The sequence below is a fragment of the Oratosquilla oratoria genome, unplaced genomic scaffold, assembly GCF_046742065.1.
Source record: "Oratosquilla oratoria isolate Oo_2021 unplaced genomic scaffold, ASM4674206v1 SCAFFOLD54, whole genome shotgun sequence".
Taxonomy (NCBI): Eukaryota; Metazoa; Arthropoda; class Malacostraca; order Stomatopoda; family Squillidae; genus Oratosquilla; species Oratosquilla oratoria.
Genome location: NW_027467718.1, coordinates 1 through 21,368, shown reverse-complemented (window position 1 = coordinate 21,368; position 21,368 = coordinate 1). Strand labels below are relative to the sequence as shown.

Sequence of the window (21,368 nt, the reverse complement as noted above, 5' to 3'; positions counted from 1 at the left end):
GTTTCCCAAGTCAGGTAATTCTCTCGCTGGCTTAGCAGAGGTCGGTCGTCGCCCTTCAAATGAACTTTCAGTCAGCGCCCATAACTCTTTGCCAGCCGGTCGTGGGGGATGATATGCCGGGCCTCTCCTGTCGACCGGCTCGCACACGCCTGGCCTCTTTGCTGACGCTGGCGAGCGGGTTTACACTTCTGACAAATACACACGTTTCCCGAGTCACATAATTCTCTGCTTTATGAATTGTGCTTGGAAGGAAAGAGATAAACCAACACTCACCCGCCTGCCCCCCTCGCATTGCCATCGGATCCACTCTCTTGACTACGCTTCAGATGTCGCCCATTACCTCACCTGGGGTTAATCAGGAACGCTCAAGTCTCACCTGGGGTTAATCAGGAATGCTCAATCCTCACCTGGGGTTAATCAGGAACGCTCAAGCCTCATCTGGGGTTAATCAGGAATGCTCAAGTCTCACCTGGAGTTAATCAGGAATGCTCAAGCCTCACCTGGGGTTAATCAGGAATGCTCAAGCCTCACCTGGGGTTAATCAGGAACGCTCAAGCCTCACATGGGGTTAATCAGGAACGCTCAAGCCTCACCTGGGGTTAATTAGGAATGCTCAAGCCTCACCTGGGGTTAATCAGGAACGCTCAAGCCTCACCTGGGGTTAATCAGGGACGCGCTACATAGCTTGGAGTTAATCAGCAACGCCATACGCGGAAGGTGAACTCTACTAACTTCTCGTAATATACATACACACACCTCTCACGAACATGTCCACGCCCCAAGCACAAACATCTACACATACTTTTTCTTCGACTAAAATTAGTTTTTTTTCTAACTTTTTTTTTTATACTAAATCTTCTCATTTCAGTTTACCTCCCGCTAAAGATTTTTCCGTTTTTCAACCTTTCTCTACTACGCCTCCTACCATTTTCTCAACTTTTGTTGATTTTAATCGCAGGCGTTGGCGCCGCCGTCCAAGTTCCCTGCCCGTTTCTCCCGAGCCACCACCATCAACCGCCCCTTAGCTAATCGCCCATGCAAAATGCGCTTATTGGCAATAGTCTTCTTTTATACACTACTATCTTTTCATTTTCTTACATTCTTCCCCTCCCACACAAACCAATCCCGCGCGAGCGGGTGGTCTGTCCTAGCTAGTCCATAGTTCAGTTCTCTCCATTAAGTCGCCTCCGGCACATCTCCAAGCTTCAAGTGGCCCTTCGCTCAGAGCCCTCGACATTCGTAGGCTCTCACCCCGGACCTTCTAGTCCTGTATATATTAAATTCATGTATACGTTACATTTTGTGTGTCCGAGTTTCATTTCCATGACTTGTCCGGCCGTACATCCACAACAAAGTGTTGACCCCGAGTGAGGACAACTAGGAAGATGGCAGGCTCACTTGTTAAACTTCCCAGTTTCTCCCATAACTTGGAGAGCTGGCTAGTTCACGCCGAGGCATACTTAGCCACCCAGAGTGACGTGCTGGACCAGCAAGCCTTCGGAGCGTATACTGCCGCACTATCGACGGACGTCATTGCTCTTGTTCGTAGTCAGTTCACCACTGAGGGAAAACAAGTGTGCCGCCCTCAAGTCTGTCTTGAGGAAACACAACGCCACGTCCGATAACGAGCTGTGCAAGGAAATCCAGTACAGCGAACTCGGAGACGACCGACCATCACAACTCTTCAGGAGAATTGCCACTCTTAACGCACGGGCAAAGGTGAAGCTGTCCAAGGAACTTCTCCGGTCATTACACCTCGATAAGATGCCGGACGCCCTCCAATTAAATCTGGAAACCCTAGCTGCCGACAAGGACGACGACGCCTACTGCTCCATCGCCGACAGGGTGCACCAGCGCCATAGATCCCCACAAGCTTCGACACACACCACGCTCTCTGCGAGGGACATCGTGTACAGTGATAATGCGGTGAATAGTGTAAGTGGAGCGTGCAGTGAAAACCCAGGTGCTAGTGATTGCGGAATTCACGGTTACAACCCCCCAACCAGCTGTTCCTCAGACATTAGTGCAGTGAGCAAAACCACTCTTTCGTCGTACAACGCCAAGGGTCAAAGTGTGCAGCAGCTACGACAGGAAATCACCAACATGAAGAAATTGCTGAGTTAGTTTTTGGACGAGAAGGAACGCCATCAAATACCACGAAGCACTGTCCCGGGACAGGATAGTGGCCCCTGCTGGTACCATACTCGTTTTGGCAACAAGGCGCTCAAGTGTACACAACCTTGCAGCCGAGACACGAGCCAAGATACAGGCCTTCCGTCGCACGACCTGCTTGCAGCCAACGGTATAACCATCGCAACGTACAGCAGCCACTACAGCGTCCTCGACCTCCAGAATGCCAAGTTCCCTTGGACCTTTGTTATCGCAGATGTCCGTCAAACAATTCTTGGCTACGACTTCCTACAATACTACAAAATGGCAATCAGCACCATGCAACATGACGCATACCAGGAACTACCACCAACGCCATTTCTCCTAAAGTATCTTCCCTTCAGCCAGCTGGCGAATACACACGCATTCTGCAAGATTTTCCCCAGCTGACGTCTCCATGCAAGGTCACCACTACCCGCCCCCACAACATTATGCATCACATCCAAACAACTGGCCCGCCGGTCTACAGCAAGCCTCGACGCCGCCAAACAAGAGTTCCAAGAACTTCTTGACCAAGACATCATCCGCCCATTGGAGAGTGGTTGGGAATCGCTACTTCACATGGTCCCCAAGACACCACCACCCAACCAGTGGTGGGCCTGCAGTGATTATCGCCAACTTAACCGCATCACCAAGGCCGACCGCTACCCCATCCCGCACTCCCAAGACTTCCACTTCAAGCTCTACGGGAAGCAAGTCTTCTCCAAGACTGACCTTGTTAGTGCGTTCCACCAGATTCCTGTGGTACCAGAGGACATCCAGAAGACAGCCATCGTCACTCCTTTCGGCCTTTTCGAGAGGAAAATTCCGACCGCTACCCCATCCCGCACTCCCAAGACTTCCACTTCAAGCTCTACGGGAAGCTAGTCTTCTCCAAGACTGACCTTGTTAGTGCGTTCCACCAGATTCCTGTGGTACCAGAGGACATCCAGAAGACAACCATCGTCACTCCTTTCGGCCTTTTCGAGAGGAAAATTATGTCGTTTGGCCTGCGTAATGCCGCCCTCAGAGTCTTCAACTTCGTCACCTTCTTCATCGACGATATATTGGTGGCCACTGACAACCACGACCAACACTGCCAACACCTCTGCCTTCTCTTCCACCGACTGCAAGATTATGTCCTCCGTATCCACCCGTCTAAGTGCCCCCTAGGAGTGTCATCGCTCGACTTCCTCGGACACCGCATCTCAACAGCAGGACTGTTCCCTCTTCCTCAAAAGGTGGACACCATCATAGACTTCCCACAGCCAACATCCGTCAAGATGCTGCGCCAGTTCCTAGGGATCGTCAATTATTATCATAGATTCATCCCCGATGCAGCTGCCAAGCTTGTACCACTGAACGACCCCACCAAGAACCGTGAAGTGGTCTCCCGAAGCTACCCAAGCATTTGGGCAGGTCAAGGCTGCAATTGCAGAGGCCGCCCGCCTGTCCTACACGGGGGGCTCACGCCCCCACCTTTCTTACCACCGACGCCTCTTCCATAGCGATAGGCGCAGTCCTCCAACAGAGGGTCAACACAGAGTTCCAGCCGATTGTATTCTCCAAACGACTGGACCCTTCTCATATGCGCTATAGTACATTCGACAGGGAGCTTCTGGCCATATTTTCGGCCGTAAAGCATTTCCTGTATTTCTTAGAAGGCCGGCCATTTACCATCCTTACTGACCACAAGCCGCTCACCCATGCGCTGGACAGGGTCTCTGACCACCACTCACCAAAAGTCTCTCGGCAGCTGCCATTTCTATTCCAATTTGATACATCGAGTACATCAAGGGAGAGGATAACCAAGTGGCCGACGCCTTGTCCAGGATTACCTCTAGCATCCTCCCTGATCACCACCACGTCGACTATGCACGCATCGCCGCCTCCCAGGGTAACGACGAGGAACTCTGTCTCCTACGCCTGCATGACACCTCCTCCCTGCAGCTCCGACAGCTCCCCAACATTCCTGCACCATTGTGGTGTCACGTCTCTACAGGCAAACCCCGGCCGTACAACCCTGCCTGTCATCGTAAGGATGTGTTCTCGGCATTCCACAACCATAGTCATCCTGGTATTCGGGCAACACAACGTCTCCTCACGGATCGGGTCGTCTGGCTAGGCATCAACAAAGAGACCAGAGAATGAACCCACACCTGTCTTCCCTGCCAGTCTTCAAAGGTCACGTGACACGTCCACGCCCCACTCCATCGTTTCCCCACACCCACAACTCGCTTCCAATCGGTCCATGTGGACATTGTGGGCTCCCTTCCGCCTTCCCGTGACATGCGTTAACTGCTCACGTGCGTCGACAGGTACACCAGGTGGCCAGAGGCGATCCCTCTCTCGGATATATCTGTCGAGACAACTGCCCGTGCTTTCCTCTCCGGTTGGGTATCCAGATTCGGCGCCCCTCACACCATTATCACCGACAGAGGCTCCCAGTTCAAATCTGATCTCTGGTCCAGAATGCTTAAGTTCCTTGGCACCAACCGCAACCGGACTACTGCATACCACCCTCAAGCCAATGGACTAGTAGAAAGATTCCACCGCCAGCTGAAGGAGTCACTCAAGGCACAACAACCCTCATGTAACTGGGCTGACGCCCTCCCTCTGGTGCTCCTCTCCATTCGCAACACTTCCAAGGTCGACAGTGATGCGTCTCCATCTCAGCTAGTTTATGCTGAAAACCTTCGCCTTCCTGGGGAGATTGCCACCCCTACCGTTGGAGATTCCGACCGTTACGCCCTCCTTCAACTCAGCAGGGAGACCTTAGCCAACACCCGCCCCTGCCACCCCGGACGCCACAATCAAAGCCAGTGCATGTTCCCCCGGCCATCGCTGCAAGCGACTACGTTTTCATCAGGCGGGACTCCAGACGAACCCCTTTCCAACGCCCGTACGATGTACCCTTCAAAGTCATCATCAGATCGGCGAAACACTTCCTCATCGACCGAAATGCCAAGCCAGATCATATCTCCATCGACAGGCTCAAACCAGCTTACCTTCCCCTTTCTTCCCCTACCAACCCTACCCCACCCCCGGGAATACTCGTCTCTTCAGGCCAACCCTTCTCGCCTGATCACCCAAACCCACAGCGCCAGGCTCAGTGAGGATCCTCGCCAGATATCCACCACGCCTACGGTACGCCGCACCCGTCTCCTCACTCACCCAGGCCAACCCTGCATCCCACCACAAGTGTTCCCCCAGCCCCCAATACCCTAATTTCCCCCCCAACTCACTCTCCCCTTCACTACAACTATTCTCACCTAACCGTATATCTCCACAGCTCCATGCTCAGCCAGGTCCCCCTCGCCAACACAGCAACCACGCCTACAGCACGCTGCCTTCTTCATCTTCCAGGCCGTCCTCTCCAGAGATGCTATCTGACGGCACAAGCACCCGTTCCGGTCGGGTGGTTAAAAGGCCGGCCCGATTCTGCCACATCACTCGCGTCTCGCCCTACCCTCCGCGGCGCTCGCTTCCAAAGAAGGATCAGAGTATTGTGGTGACGCGGCACTGGTCAAAACCAGACTGGCCGTTATACAAATCGAGATAGGCCTATATACTCGCCGAGGTTAGCAAGACATCTCGGCCACCCCCAGCCAACAGCCAATCAGAACTCGGGAAAGCTCTCCGGGGACCTCGCTGAGCCACCAGCCTCCTTTAAAAGGAAGGCGTCTTGCCGAGATAAGCAGTTCTGTATACTTCTATTGCAAGCGAACTAGCAAATCACGAACACTCCTCTTAAAATAAACAACACCAACGTCCTAGTGAAAGACCATGCCTGTGTGCTGGGTAGCGCACTGGATAGTGGCCTTACCTGGACCCCACACTTCCGCAGACAGGGAGCGAAGGCTAAGGCTGTGCTGGGAAGGCTACAACGCTTGAAAACTGCAACACTGTCCACCAAACGTCGATTGTACCTAGCCCGTGTCAGACCGATTCTGTGCCAGTCCCCGGGACTGAGCCATCTGACATGTCCCACTAACAACTACGACCATCAGAGGGTTCAGAATGCCGCTGTCAAGTTCATCACGGGTTCGCGATGGAGCGACATTAGAACCGTTGAGTCCCTACATCGAGTTTCCAACATCCGTCCACTCAACCAACGCAAACACTAACTTCACATGAGGCACCTAGAGAGACTGCATGCCAGACAAAAACACATAATACAACACATCACACCCAGACCACATCGTACAGACTGTTTGTCAGCTGCGCCTCTCCCACGTGCGGTGTACACGATAAATCGTGTATAGCCGCACGTATCAATAATGTATCCCTTCACCAGCTTTGACTGGTGATAATAACAATAATAATGATAATAATAACGGTGATAATGGTAATAATGATAATAGTGATAATGATAATAATAATATAGTAATAATAATAATAATATTGCATATCACCCATTAATTGTCAGGATGTAAGTACACACGTTTGGAGGCAACAAATCTATGCATAGAATACACACACAAGAACATCGCAAACAAAAATAACATAACTACATGCACAAACATCAACAGACAATTTTTCTTCTACTGAAATAATTCTAATTTCTAACTTTCTCTCCTACTACATCTCATTTCAGTTTACCTACCACTAAAATATTTCCAGTTCCTCTATCTTTCCCTACGACTAAGCCTCCTTCTCATTTTCTAATTTTGTTGGACGGGGTTAAGAAGAATAAATATCCCTACGTAACCTCACGGTTACACGTATTAATCCCGGCTTCCAACCCCAAGTTTCCTGCCCACCCCTCCAAAGCCACGACATCTAGAAATAGATATCCCTAATCTCCCGGTGGCAGAAGCCCTCTTTTATACACAACTATCTTTTCATTTTCATACAGACATCTCTTCCCCTCCTACAACTACCGATCCCGCGCGAGCAGATGGTCTGTCCTAGCTAGTCCATAGTCCATAGTTCTCTCCAGCAAATCGCCTTGGACACGACATCTCCAAGCTTCAAGTGGCCCTTCGCTCTCAGCCCACGACACTCGTAGGCTCCCACCCCGGACCTTCTAGTCCTGTATACATTAAATTCATGTATACGTTACATTTTGTGTGCCTTAGTTTCATTTCCCTGACTTGTCCGGCCGTACATCTACAACACACTTCCAGTCATTTGGGGGGAAAGTTACAGCAACACTATTTGAAGAATAGTTTTCGTATCACTGTATCGGAAATTAAAAAAGTGTGAAAAGAACAATTTTCCATTTCAAATAATGCTACTTACTGACAATGCACCAAGCCACCCTCCATTTCTGCAACATCATCACCCTAATGTCAGTTATTTTTTGCCTTCAAATACATCAGTTATGTAACCAATGGACCAGGGTGCTATCGTAACTTTAAACCCAAGATTTACGCTACACATTCGAAATGTTGACCGAAAAAAAAAAAAAAAAAAACTGAGAAGGGGGGCCAACTATAATGGAATTCTGGATATTTATTCAACCTTTACTGCAGTAAAATCATAAAAAAAACATGGGATAATATCACTCATAGAATATGAAGTGTGTTAGGGAAAAAAATTGCCTTCAATTTGTCGATAATTTGGGGGGTTTCAAATTACTGTATTATTGGAAAATGTACAAAAAGAAACGGAAGAAATTATAAGTCTGGCAAAATAATTTAATTTCAATGTGTTGGCAAATTATGTAGATGAGCTGCTTAAATCACATAATGACTAGCTCACAAACGAAGACCTTATAGCAATGCAAGAAGATGCTACAATAGAAGAGGAAATTGAAATTGTCGATGAAATGCCCATTAGATGGTTCATGCTGAAAAGACTCACGGAAGCATTTTTACATCTGGATAAAGCTTTGGAAAAATTTCAAGGCCTAGATTCACATTTTGAACGAATGCAAACTGTTGAACCGCAATAAATAGATAAATAAAATAAAAATTGCTTCTGCTTGTTACCGATGAATTTATAGTGAGTGTAATTTATTTTTCTAAGCATACAACTCTCGACTCGTTTTTTAAGAAAGAAATCAACAAATCCTTCTGCAAATGCTTGTGAACCGGCATCTACAAGTGGTGAGCGCCAGTCTAGTGATTCAGAAAACAATACAGTACAGTAGGGTATTTCTTATTATAAATAATGTTATTGATTTATTACAGTAAGTATTCTTTACATTCTACTATTGTTTTATTGCCATTTATTTTTTACTATATATATATATATATATATATATATATATATATATATATAATATATATATATATATATATATATATATTTTTTTTTTTTGGGGGGGGGGGACAAATTACTGCGTTGGTTTACAAGATTTTACCTTAAGAGCTGTCCAAAGGAAATAATTAACTTGTATAGCGGAGCATTACTAAACATGCATATGTGAATTGGTGTTATTTACTTTTTTTCATACGTATGGGAATAAGGCTCAGTATTTCACTAGGATTCCTAGGAAGGGGTTTCTAATGTGGGTATGACAAAAGCTGTGCTTTCTTGATCAAGTAACTGAGTTTTTTCTACTTATGATGACATATCGTCACCACGAAAAAAGACTACATGCCATTCACTTCAGAAGCAACCTAAAATATGAAACATCCCAATCGAATACCATAAACGAATTTAAGGTAAAATTCGATTGAAGAAAAAGAGACAGGAACAACTGTAGTTCCTTTCCTGTTTTCCTGTACACCTAGGTCTCTTCATCCAACACTCGCCAACCGCCACTTGTGCGGACGTTTGGGCCCACTTCGGGAATTGGATTAGGACATAAAACACCACCCATTCCCGAAGTGGGTTTATGTCCTGCGCACAAACGTCCACACAAATGGTGGTTGGCGAATGTTGGATTAAGAGACCTAGGTGTGCGCTGCATTTAAGCAAATCAGATATGCACTTGCTTAATAGATATCACAACTTTTAAACCAAAGTCAAAAAGCCCAATATAGTTGATCTCTGCAACTTTATAATACAAGATCTCAAATTAAGGCAATATCCTTGTTGGAAATGCACTTGACTGGCTGTTGCAGGAGGTGCACGGTAATAATGGCACAAGTAAAAATGGCACGGTAAAAACGGCACAGGTAAAAATGGCACAAATGGCACAAGTGAAAACCAGTTTTGAATCAAATATATTTTATTAATATATCACATATAACCTTTTATTTACATTCATTATATTGGTAAAAAAAAAAAACTGTTTTACCTCCATTTTATAGGTTTATACGTTTAAATTTTATGAAAAACAATTATAGTAAAACGAAATATGTTTAGACATGAGAACACCGTTTTGATAACTAGAATCTTATGTTGTGACCAAGTCCACGTAACTCTTGATCAAGGTTTTTCCTTCCTTCTGTGTAGTCTTTGCATAAACTCTAGTCTTTCTTGTTGATCGACATATACTCTCTTTGTTTTCTTCCTGGGTGGTTCACCAACTGAGTTTCTTGCTATCACTGCACTCAACAGCTTCTTCATTCTTAATTGTTCTTATAAGTTTCCAGATAGATGGGTGCTGGTAGCCTACAAGATGATAAAACTTGTTGTTCCAGCCTTCACATAGGTTGTTGGTTCTTGGACAGTCATTCATGGTAGTTTGATGTACGTTCCAAAGTTCTGGAGGAAATCTTGCTGGAATACGCCGAAGGTTTACTGCTGGAATGCCTGACTGGAGGTTCCGTCTTCTTCTCTGAACATATGTACCAGAAACATAAGTTTGGTCGAAGTACTCTAGCAGGGGAGCTGCTTCATCAGGACATCTAGCCTTGAGTAACTGCATTCCCACTGGAACATCTTCAACTGGTATAAATGCCAATGAGTCGATCTGTCCACAGAAATGACGAAAGTTTTCACTCTCTTTGTAGTGGTTGGTAAGGCCAAGGTCCTATATTTTTATCCAGGTACTCTGAGTCAGGTGGTAGAAACAACCTTGTGTGCGTGTTTCCGGTCCAAAAACATTGCTGATAGCTTGGATGATCGCCTGCTCGAAGTCAACAATTATGACTGTTGGGTCTGGGTAGAGCTCAATCTCGTGGCAGTGATCCATGATTGCTTGTAGCAGGGTTTCATATGTATCTTGTGTTTTAGTCTGCAGACAAGCAAAAACAGCAGAAACTGCAGTGTTACCAATTGGGACGCGTATTACATAAAGCTGTAGAAATCCTAGTGGAGCCATTGCATAATTGCCATCCATCAGCCATGTATCAGCAGAAGCAAGTAACCGCAGGGATTCATCAGAACCAAACGCAATGATGCGGTTGTCAGGGTCTGGTCCATTGTCGAAGAACAAAAATGGTTTGGGCTCGGGAGCTGCAGTAGTTGTCCATTCTCCAGTAAGTTTCAGATCCTCGAGTCGTTCTGGTACTTGTGGATAGCGTTTTGATCTTTGGTTACGCAAAGTTCTCTTTATGATGTCCTCACTTGGAAGTAACGCCTTTCCTTCAACTGATAAGTCATCCAGGTTATTGTTGTAAATCTAGCTAGGTTTATTTCTGTCTCTGCTGCAATTTTTCTTCATGATATTGATGTATTTTGTGGCTGAAATAGCTATAGAATCAGGAGCGTGGTTGTGGTCATTAGTTGGTACAAGATTAGTCATATCAAGGTCATGCTGCCTTTACAAAAAAGTGTTCTCTTAACACATTTCCATCTGATAGTAGTTGACCTTACAATCTGTTTTGTATATGATACATGTATCCTTGGAAGCAAATCTTCTATTTTCCTTTGTTACTCTATGACTTCCATGATGGGGTTGTTGAAGAGCCACTTAGATCAATGGTGTGTAGTGAACCAGGAGTAAGGTATTTATTTTGTTATTAAGGAACCACTGGGAGAGCTTGAAGTTTTTTCCAAAGTTCATCAAGCTGTTCCAATGAATTTCCCAAAGTACATCAAGCTGAAAGAAATCTTGCTTGTTACAGGTATATGATATATTATTTATTTTATAATTTTACGAAAAAAATATTCAAAAACATTTTCTAAACACTTTGCCATTTTTCTCACAAAAAATAACTTGTGCCATTTTTACCTATTTTTTTCACTTGTGCCGTTTTTACCGTGCCATTTTTACCTGTGCCATTATTACCTAAATTCGTTGCAGGAAGGTCAATACCCACTTTGGGAAATGGTCCAGGACATAAAACACAAATTCCCGGTGTGGATTTATGTCCTGGGCCCAAACGTCCGCACAAGTGGTGGCAGGCGACTGTTGGGGAAAGACACCTCGTGGACGAACATTTAGGCCACGGGCATTTCGGCCTCGGACGTTTGGGCCGTGAGCCAGGAAATCCGGACATTTGGGCCACGGAGGTGACCCATTGGTGGACATTTAGGCCATGTACCAAAAATTGAAAATATTATAATAAATATTTCTACTTACCTTATTTGCAAAATAAATTGTGTCTTTCATGAGTGTTGCTTTAACGTGTCACACCTGTCTTCAGCTCGACAGCAGCCCTACCAGAAGCGGTCAGGACACGCATGCCTCGGCCTGACAACCAAATGCACTCTCCGACGTATCCGTGCTGCTCACAGACAAAAGGATCCGCAGTGTTTCTCGGAGCAGGAAATCACAGGAGACTGGCTTTCTTCTGTCTACTATGATAACGGCCCGGGTGCAGACAAGCGTATCATAATTTGCACCACAGCTAGTCATCTAGAGCGTCTCGCTGCTTGTAATGAGTGAACATAAGAATGAAGAAGATTGTAAAAGACCATAAGGCCTACATTACGCAGTTCCATGTATATTACCACCTGTCATTCCCATCCATAAAATTGTCTAACAGTTTCTTAAAACAGCTGATATTTTCAGCGCTCACTACATGGTTACTAAGTCTATTCCATTCGTTGACCACCCTATTCGTAACCTAATTCTTCCCTATTTCCTTCTTAAATCGACTTGTCCAACTTAAATCCATTACTGCGAGTCCTGCCCTGTTGTCATAATATGATTTGCGTCACCCTTATTGAAACTTTTGATCCACTTGGACACCTCCATTAGATCACCCCGCACTCTGCGTCTTTCCAAAGGGTGTAAATTAAGGTGCCTAAGCCTCTCTTAGTATGGTAAATTTTGAGTCCATGTATCATTTTGGTCATTCTCCTCTGTACTGATTCTAGTTATTTGGTGTCCATTCTATAAAACGGAGACCAAAACTGTTTTATAATTACCTCTGCACTTCTATTCGTAACCATCCTAACAATGAAACCTAATGTTCTGTCCATTTCATTTCTGACGCTAACGCACTGTTTCCTGGATTTAAGGCCAAGACTCACTAGAACTCCCAAGTCTCTCTCGCACTCAGTTTTCTCTAAAAAGGTGTTATCTAAGCTGTATCTGTTTTTTGGGTTGTGCAGCTCAATGTTTAACACGCTGTACTTTGAGATATTGAAGTTCATTTGCCATTTCACCGACCATGGGAACAATCTGTTATGATCATCCTGCAGAATCTCGGCGTCGTCTCCTGAACTAATTAGGCGTCCTATTTTAGTGTCGTCCGCAAACTTACTAACATCACTACTAACCCCATTGTTAATTAGTTTATGTAAATAATGAACAATAAGGGACCCAAAACCGAGCCTTGGGAATTTCACTAGAAACACTCCATTTGGATTTTACACCATTTACGGTGATCCGCTGTTTTTTGTCACTGACCCAAGCTCTAATCCATTCTAACACTTTCCCTCCTATGCCATGGGTTATGCTTTTACTTAGTAGTCTCTGTACCTTGTCGAAAGTTTTGCTAAAGTCAAGGTAAATAACATCATAACTATCATTGTTATCTGACGCCTTATATACGTTAGTGTAAAAAAAAAAAAAGAATATTAGTCACGCATGACTTACCCTTGGAGAAACCATACTGTGAGTCACGAATCAAATTATGTCTCTCGATGTGATATCTACGTATATTAACTATCATTTATTCAACCATTTTACGTACAACTGATTGGCCTATAGTTGCATATAGATGATTTATCTCCCTTTTTGAAATCAGGAACAACGTTTGTCTGACCCCAAACAATAGGTACAAAACCAGTGTCTACCGACTTATTAAATATTTCTGTTAATTGGTCGCAAATTTCAAACTTACACTCTCGGAAAAATTTCGTCTGGACCCGGGGATTTTGTAGCTTTAATTTTTTTTAATGTTTGACTATTACCTTGCTAATGCTGATACTAGATAGTCTACTTTCTTCATCCCCACTGAAAATAGGATCGCAGTCAGGTACCTTATCTAACCTCTCCTTAATAAACTCCGGGAGAAAATACTTGTTAAACGCCTCACTCATTTTTTCCTCCGATTCTATCATGACATTTTCATTGTTTTTAATTGGGCCTATCCTTCCCTTATTATTTGTTCTGTAGAGAGGAAAGAAGCCCTTTGGGTTGGATCTAGCCTGTCTGGCAACCTTAATTTCATAGTTACGTTTTGCTGTTAGCATGTTCTTTTTAACCAGTCTTGCCATATCGTGATATTTGGATCTAAGGTGTGTTTCCCTGTTTTCATTCCGATCTCATATTCCAGCCTGTCCGTCATCCAATAGAGTATTACTATTCTTTCGTATTGATTTGAGGTGAATAAATTCATTTTGTGCATTTAGAATTAAAACTATTAGGTTAGTGTACATTCTATCCAAATCGCTGACCGGGCTGTTGACCTAGCGCTTGTAAGTGACCTGACCCAAGGTACGCATATTACCCTTCGTGACCCGACCCCTGACCGCGCAAATGACGTTCGGACTAACCGTGTACCTTACCCCATCACAGCCTCCTGGGGCGGTCTTGTGACCAAATGTCTTAGATACTTTTTTATCTCATCAAAATTGGCTTTACTGAAGTCCGGTACTAGAACGTTATTCGTACTATTTAATTCTTTCCAAATAATAATATTATTTCTTGATGATCACTAGAGCCTCGACTATCTCACACTTTTACGTTTCTCGTTATGTGCTCATTATTAGTTAAAAGTCCAGTCTATTCTCTCCCCTCTTACAATCTGTAACAATTTGTTTTAGGAAATTATCCTCCACCACATCTAAGAAATTCTTCGCTTCCTGATCTACTAAAAATTCCCAGTGAATGTTTCTGTAATAAAAACTCCCATGATCACAACGTTTTTGTATTGAGACGCCCTTCAAATTTTATGAATCAGGGCATCAGTCTGCTCAATGCTGAGGTTATAATCTCCATCCAAATATATTCCGTACTATCCTCTTCCTTTATCAAATTGTTGATCATACAATTTATTGTATCTTTAACGAAAAATGCTACTCCTCCACAACTGCCAACCCTGTCTTTGTGAAAAACTTGTATTCTTCTATCTCGATTTCCGGAAGGAAATGTCTATCAGCCATATTGATCCAGGATTCAGTAAGTTTGGGTGACAAGTGCACCCCGTCCCTTGTATATAGATAATTCTTACCGTGGAAGCGATCACAGTTGTCGACAAATGCCCATCCATTTACCTTAAAATGTTTTGTCAGACTGCAATTCATTGCAATGGTCCTGGAATACCACATGCCTCCAACTCTACACCTCGGAAGGATTCCACATACAACAGGAACCCCTCCCTTATTCCTAATCTTATCTAGAGCATCCCTGAACCGCGCAAACAATTCCTCACTTCCTAACTTACCTATGTCATTCCCCCCCAGCACTCGAGCAAACGATGGGTTTCAAACCTTCCCTGACTATACACTCTTCAATCCTGTTTCTAACTTCACCTATCCCCGCCTCGGGGAAACACACCTGGGTCCTATGTTTTCTATCTTTATCGCAGAAGGCCCTATCTAAATACCTCACCTGGCTATCCCATACAACAAAAATCTTAGTTGTGGGCAGGGATCTAGCGACTGCCCTACCCTTCTTCTCTTACATCTTCGTTTCTTCTTCTTGTAGACCCGCAAGAGGTTGAAAAGAGTTTCTGTATTCAAACGGGTCTGGTGAGGGTTTTTTACCATCTCTCCGAGTTTTGATTGATTTATGAAAGCGCCGGAGCCGGTAGGCCATTCTGCGCTCTCTCCGAGTTTTGTTTGACACCGTTTTCCACCCACGTTCCAAATTTGGTTTGTAGTCTGTGTTTTAGGCCTTTGAGCGAAGAACTCGATTCTCCTCTTTAAGGTCCTCAGCAGTCCTCTCTAAGGCTACAATTCTACTGCGTATAGATTGTACCTCTTCGGCCCTGATAACTGAAACACAACTACTCTCCATCTCACTGTTTGAAGCAGCTACTCCAGTTTGACCTGACCTGAGTGACGCCTACTGCTCAAATGAGTGGTGCATGGATGGAAATTTTTCTGTTGCATCTAAGCCATTCGGTCAACAGTACGCCATTAAAGGCAGTTTCAACGGAGTCTACCTGCCGCTGGTGTTCGCCTTGCTGCAACGCAAGACCCAGGTGACATACGAGGAGGTCTTCCGTCTCCTGGAGGAGAGTGGTTGCGACCCCAGCAAGGTAATCATTTGAGAGGTCTGTGGAGTTGGCTCTGCGGGTGGTATTTGGAGAAGACATCACTGTACATTTTTGCTTCTACCACCTGCCCCAGTCTGTTTGGCGCCAGATTCTGTCACTAGGTCTGAAGACTGTTTATGATGATGATGATGATGATGATGGGCAGTTCCGTCTGTTCTATGGCCAGGTGAATGGACTGGTTCCCGCCACCAGAGGATGTGAAGGAAAGCATGGACTACCTCCGCTCAACCATGCCTGATGAGGCCGCCCCACTCACCGAATACTTCAATGCGACATATGTGTCTGGACAGCTACATCACGTCCGAGTCAACTGTCTTCACAACGGAGTCACCAAACTTGTATGTCTTCGTCGCACTCCTCCGATGTTCGCCCCGGAGAAGTGGAACATGTATCAAGCCATGGTAGACAACAAATCCGGGAAGAACAACATCTGCGAGAGCTGGAGTAATAAGTTCCTCAGTCTTGTGGGACACGCAAACTCCAGTGTGGAAACTCGTAGTGTCTCCAAGCTGTCATCCCGTGTGGACACTGTGCTGCTTCAGAAGGAGCGTGGCACTTGCCCCACTAGGCGAACAAAGAGGGTTTACAACGAACTTCAGACTGGTGACCGACAGAAAAGAAGGAAGAAAGACAATTCCGGAACTGCTGAAGGGCATCAGCCACAACCTGCGTGGAGGACATTCGAACGTGTAGATTTATGTACATTTCTGTTCCATTGCATTATACATGAGGTCTAATAAAAGGTGATATTTTGTTTGAAACGTCCATTTCACCGCGACCCAAAACACCTGGTTTCGTGGTCCATGGCCCAAATGCCCGTGGCCTAAATGTCCTATGTGTACACTACTTTTAAGCAAATCAGATATACTCGCTTAATGGATATTACAAATTTTACAACCCAAATCTAAAAAACCAATATAATTTATTTCTGCAACTTTAATAATACAAGACCTCACATTACGGCAATATCTTTGTTGGGAATGCACTTGTTGTTGCACGAAGGTCACCCACCTCCGGCGCAGTTGGTTCTTTCGGGCCCTCCTCCGGCCGCGTTCATCCCCGACGTCCCAAAACTCCTGGTCGGAATCCATCATGGCTCCTGGGTGTCTGTACTCTACCTCAGAGAAGAGGAAGAAACGATAGTGAGGGCAGAATAAATTAATAGATAATAAGACACACACACACACACACACACACATGGCGCTGTGGTTAGAGCTCTGGCCTGCCACTACGAAGGTCCGGGTTCGACTCTCGCCCGGGGCTGAAATAATACCAGTATCGCAGCGCTGAGGGGTGTTACTCCAACTCTCGTGTGTGTGCAAGGTCATAGCATTACCCATAGATCGGACCTACGAGCTCTGAGCTCTCTTCCAGAAGGGAAGAAATAGCTGTCGATCACGAGACCAACACGTGATCCAAAGACCAAGTGAATACACACACACACACAGGATTACAAAGGCGGAGCATGCCGACAGGAGACCTTTTGGTCCATATCTAGGTCGGATGCGAAAAAAATCATAATACTAAAATAATAAATAAAAACTATAATAATGTAAATAACAAACAAAATACATAAATAAATGCATAGGTATAGTTAAATAATAAACAAACAGGTAAATAGTAAATAATAATAAATTGACATATAACAAATGATAAATGAAAATCAGACAGACATATTATAACAAAACAAAAACAATATAAAATAAATTATAATCATTACAGCATCTTGCTTAGGTGTTTATCTAAATAATTCTTAAAGCTTCGAACTGAACTACATTGCACTACCTGTGCAGGAAGTTTATTCCATTCATTAACTACATGGTTGGCAAAGTTGTTTCTACCTACTTCCAAAGTGAATCTATTTCCGGACAGTTTGAGACCATTGTTTCTTGTCTGATTCTCATTCTATGTGAAAATTTGGTCACTTTTGATGTTGTCAATTCCCTTTAGAATCTTAAAGACCTGTATCAAGTCACCTCTGAGTCTACGCTTTTTTAGGGAAAACAGATTCATATGTTTTAGTCGATTTTTTTTATTTTTTTTTTATTTTTGATATTTGGAATCAGTTTTGTGGCTCGCCGTTGTACTTTTTCCAGTCTGTCAATGTCTTTAATGAGATTCGGTGACCATACGGAAACAGCATATTCCAAATGTGGACGAACTAACGTTTTATATAGCTTGTTAATGAGTGATGGACTTTTGAAATCAAAAGATCGTGCAATCAGTCCTAGAACCTTACTTGCTTTCTCAGAGGCTGAAATACACTGCTTGGATGATGAGGTCGTTACTGATAATTACGCCGAGATCTTTTTCACTATCCACTTTTGTTAACGAATTTCCAAGTAATTTGTAATCGTACTTACTGTTATTTGTACCTATGTGCATTACCTTGCATTTACTTGTGTTAAATTTCATTAGCCACTTTTCAGACCATTGCTGTAATTTATCTAAATCTTCTTGAATATCTAATTGGTTTAAGTGATCATTTGCCATTCCGCACAGTTTTGTATCATCAGCAAATTTGGAAACAGTAGATTTTAGTCCATGGTCTATATCATTTATATATATTATGAACAGAAGTGGCCCAAGAACAGAACCCTGAGGAACTCCACTTGTAACATTTTTCCAGCTAGAAGTTTTTCAATTTAAAACAACTCTCTGTTTTCGACCTTTCAACCAATTACTAGTCCAACTTAATAGGCTACCACTTATTCCGTGTAAAGCTAATTTAGTAAGTAGTCTTTCGTGTGGGACGGTATCAAAAGCTTTTGCAAAGTCTAGATATATTAAATCTATATTGTTTCTTTTGTCATAATTCGAGATAACTGTGTTGTAGAATTCAACTAAGTTAGTCACGCAAGAACGTTTCTGTCTGAAACCATGCTGGCTATCATTATCAAACAATTACTTTCTAAATGATGTTCGATAGCATCTCTGATGATAGTTTCCATTATTTTTTCTACGATTGAAGTCAAACTTATAGGCCTATAGTTATTAGGTTTCTTTTTGTCACCTTTTTTGAATATTGGAGTAACGTTAGCTAGCTTCCATTCTCTTAGGACATCTCCGGATATGATGGATTTCTTGAAAATAATTAACAACAAGGAGATCGAGGGAAAGATCCAATTACATTGTTGCCTGGTGCCCTGATTCACCAGGTTTGTATTATGGTCAGATCATAACTGTTCTCGGACCATACCTGAGACATATACCATACTATGACAAGCAAAACAAAGGTGGAAACCAGTTTTGAACATCAAACATTGTAATACTAAGCTAAACCCCTGAAGGACAAAAGGGGAGGTCAGAACAGTTATGAGTGAACGCAGATTTGGATGGTATTACTCATGTAGTCTGGTACACCTCACTAGGCTAGTACATGCGCTGAATGGCCTACCGGCTCCGGCGCTTGGCCTCCGAGCCAAAAATTTCATATATCAATCAACTAGGCTAGTAGTACATAAAATCAAGGCTGTTCTTGGTCCATAGCTGAGACATATAGGTAGTAGTCATTGACTTTTTTCTTGAAAGTAACCTTGCGATTTGACTGCTTAATGGACACAGGTAGTGAGTTCCATAGTTGAACACCTGTGAAGTGAAAGCTGTTTTTGGTGAAGGAACCTTGACTCTTCCGGGGTCGGTTCTCAGCAGATAACGTAAAATTACAGCTCACATATGAAGGAGCAGAATTATGAACGACATTCTAAACATGATTTAGTTTCAGCTGCCGGACACGATATTTTACAGGTAACATTCCTACTTTGCTAAATTCTTCTGTACCAATATGACTACGTTGAGGTAAATTTAGCACGAATCTAATGATCTTATTTTGTGCAACCTGGGCCTGACGGTTGGCATCCAAGAATCTTAAAGGAAATGAAAAATGAGATTGTTGTTCCATTAAAAAAAAAAAATTGATTATATCTATATATATATATCTATATATATATTCTAATATATATATAAACATAGTATATAATATAAAATATAATATAATATATATATAATATATATAAAAGATATAATATTCATATATATTATATATAAAAAATAAATATATTTATATAATATATATATTATATATATATATAGGTAGATATATAATATATAATGTATATATATAATCTATATGTATATAGATTCTAATATATATAAGTAATATATGAAGATAAATATCTATATATAATACATATATATATAATATATATATATATACAATATAATATAAATATATATATATAATACATATAGATATTATATATATATATATATATATATTCTATAAATATAATAATTATATATATATATAAATATATATATATATATAATATATATATAAATTATATAATAATATATATATAATATGATTTAAATATATAAATATATATATAATTTTTATATATATATATGTATATATATATAATATATGAATAAAAATATATAAATATATATACCAATTACTATATATGATAAATTAAATATATATGTATAATATAAGTATAAACTAGAAGTTATATATATATATAATTATATAATCTATATACAATATAATACTATTATATACATATCTATATTAATATATATATATATATACTATAAAAATATTATATATATAATAATATAAAATATATATATACATATATATATAATAAAGATACATATATATAAATATATATATAAGCTATATATATATTTTTATAAATAATATTTTAATATATATATATATAATATATATACTATATTTTATATATAAATATATAATATGATATAAAATATACAGTTGCTCGGACTAAAAGTTCGCAGGAGAGCCCTCAGTCGAAACTAAACAAAAATGCACAAGAAATGTAAATTAAATCATTATATTTATTGGATTTTTGCTCACCTAATACTTTGGTTGGGAGTCCTTTGCGCTTTAATAACAGTCCTCAAGACGACGTGGAAAGTGAAGCAGCTAGGTTGTGGAGTGTTTTATGGGCTCAAAATTATCCCAGAGTTTCCTGAATGGCATGCCTCGAGCTTGGGTATATAGCTGACGTCTTTGGCCTTGTAACCTCTTCTTTATAATGGGCCACAAATTTTCAATTGTGGGGTTTCAACAGTCAGGGCTATTACCTGGCCAGTCCTTTATAAAGTATTTCACATTCAACAGTCGTTGAGCCAAGTAGTGATGGATTTAGGCAGTGTGGCAAGGGGGGCACCGTCCCTGCTGAAAAACTGTGGCACCTGTTTTTTCAATGACCCTCAGGTAAATTTTTCACACAGAAGCTCCAAGTACAACGTTTTGGTTCACTTTTAAGTTCTTGGGTAACACTACTAATGACTCCCAAGCCCCTTGCCGCTGATAACAGCCCCAACACCATTAAAGTATCAGGGAATTTGACAAGTACCCTTGAACGTACCCGAGGGTCAACGGGTCACTTCCCCTCCATGTCGCCGGTACAAAACCTTTGCACCACGGTTACAGGTGACAACTGAAGGTGGGCCTCCGTCAGACCACAAAACGTCCAAGAGCCAGTCGCAGTCCCTCAGTCCCAGTGAGAGTAATTTTCTAGGCAAATTACAATCCTTTCTGGCTTTCTGCTTCATGGTGACCAAGTGGCTTAGCAACAGGCTGAGTGACTCACGTTACCCCAGGCTCGCATTGCACCCTTCGTGGGACACTGGTCCTCCCACAGACACCCTCAGCAAACACCCCAGGGTTCTGTTCCTTCACATACCCTTGCCTGTCATTACTATGAGAATGCCTCTAGAGGTTCGTTTTAT

At 42.5% G+C, this 21,368-nt stretch overlaps 1 protein-coding gene across 6 annotated transcripts in view; it reads right to left on the bottom strand.

Moving 5' to 3' along the window:
• LOC143023655 (tetratricopeptide repeat protein 23-like) overlaps nt 1-16,719 on the bottom strand; it is a 625,055-nt gene extending 608,336 nt beyond the window's left edge. For all 6 annotated transcript variants that reach the window (XR_012966191.1, XM_076182256.1, XM_076182259.1 and 3 more), the window contains exon 1: nt 16,617-16,719. Coding sequence is in view for 5 of the 6 variants with exons in the window: in XM_076182256.1 (XP_076038371.1) it covers nt 16,617-16,699 (83 nt within the window). In the remaining variant the exon portion in view is untranslated. The remainder of the gene's footprint in view (nt 1-16,616) is intronic.
• Between the last annotated feature and the right edge of the window lie 4,649 nt (nt 16,720-21,368).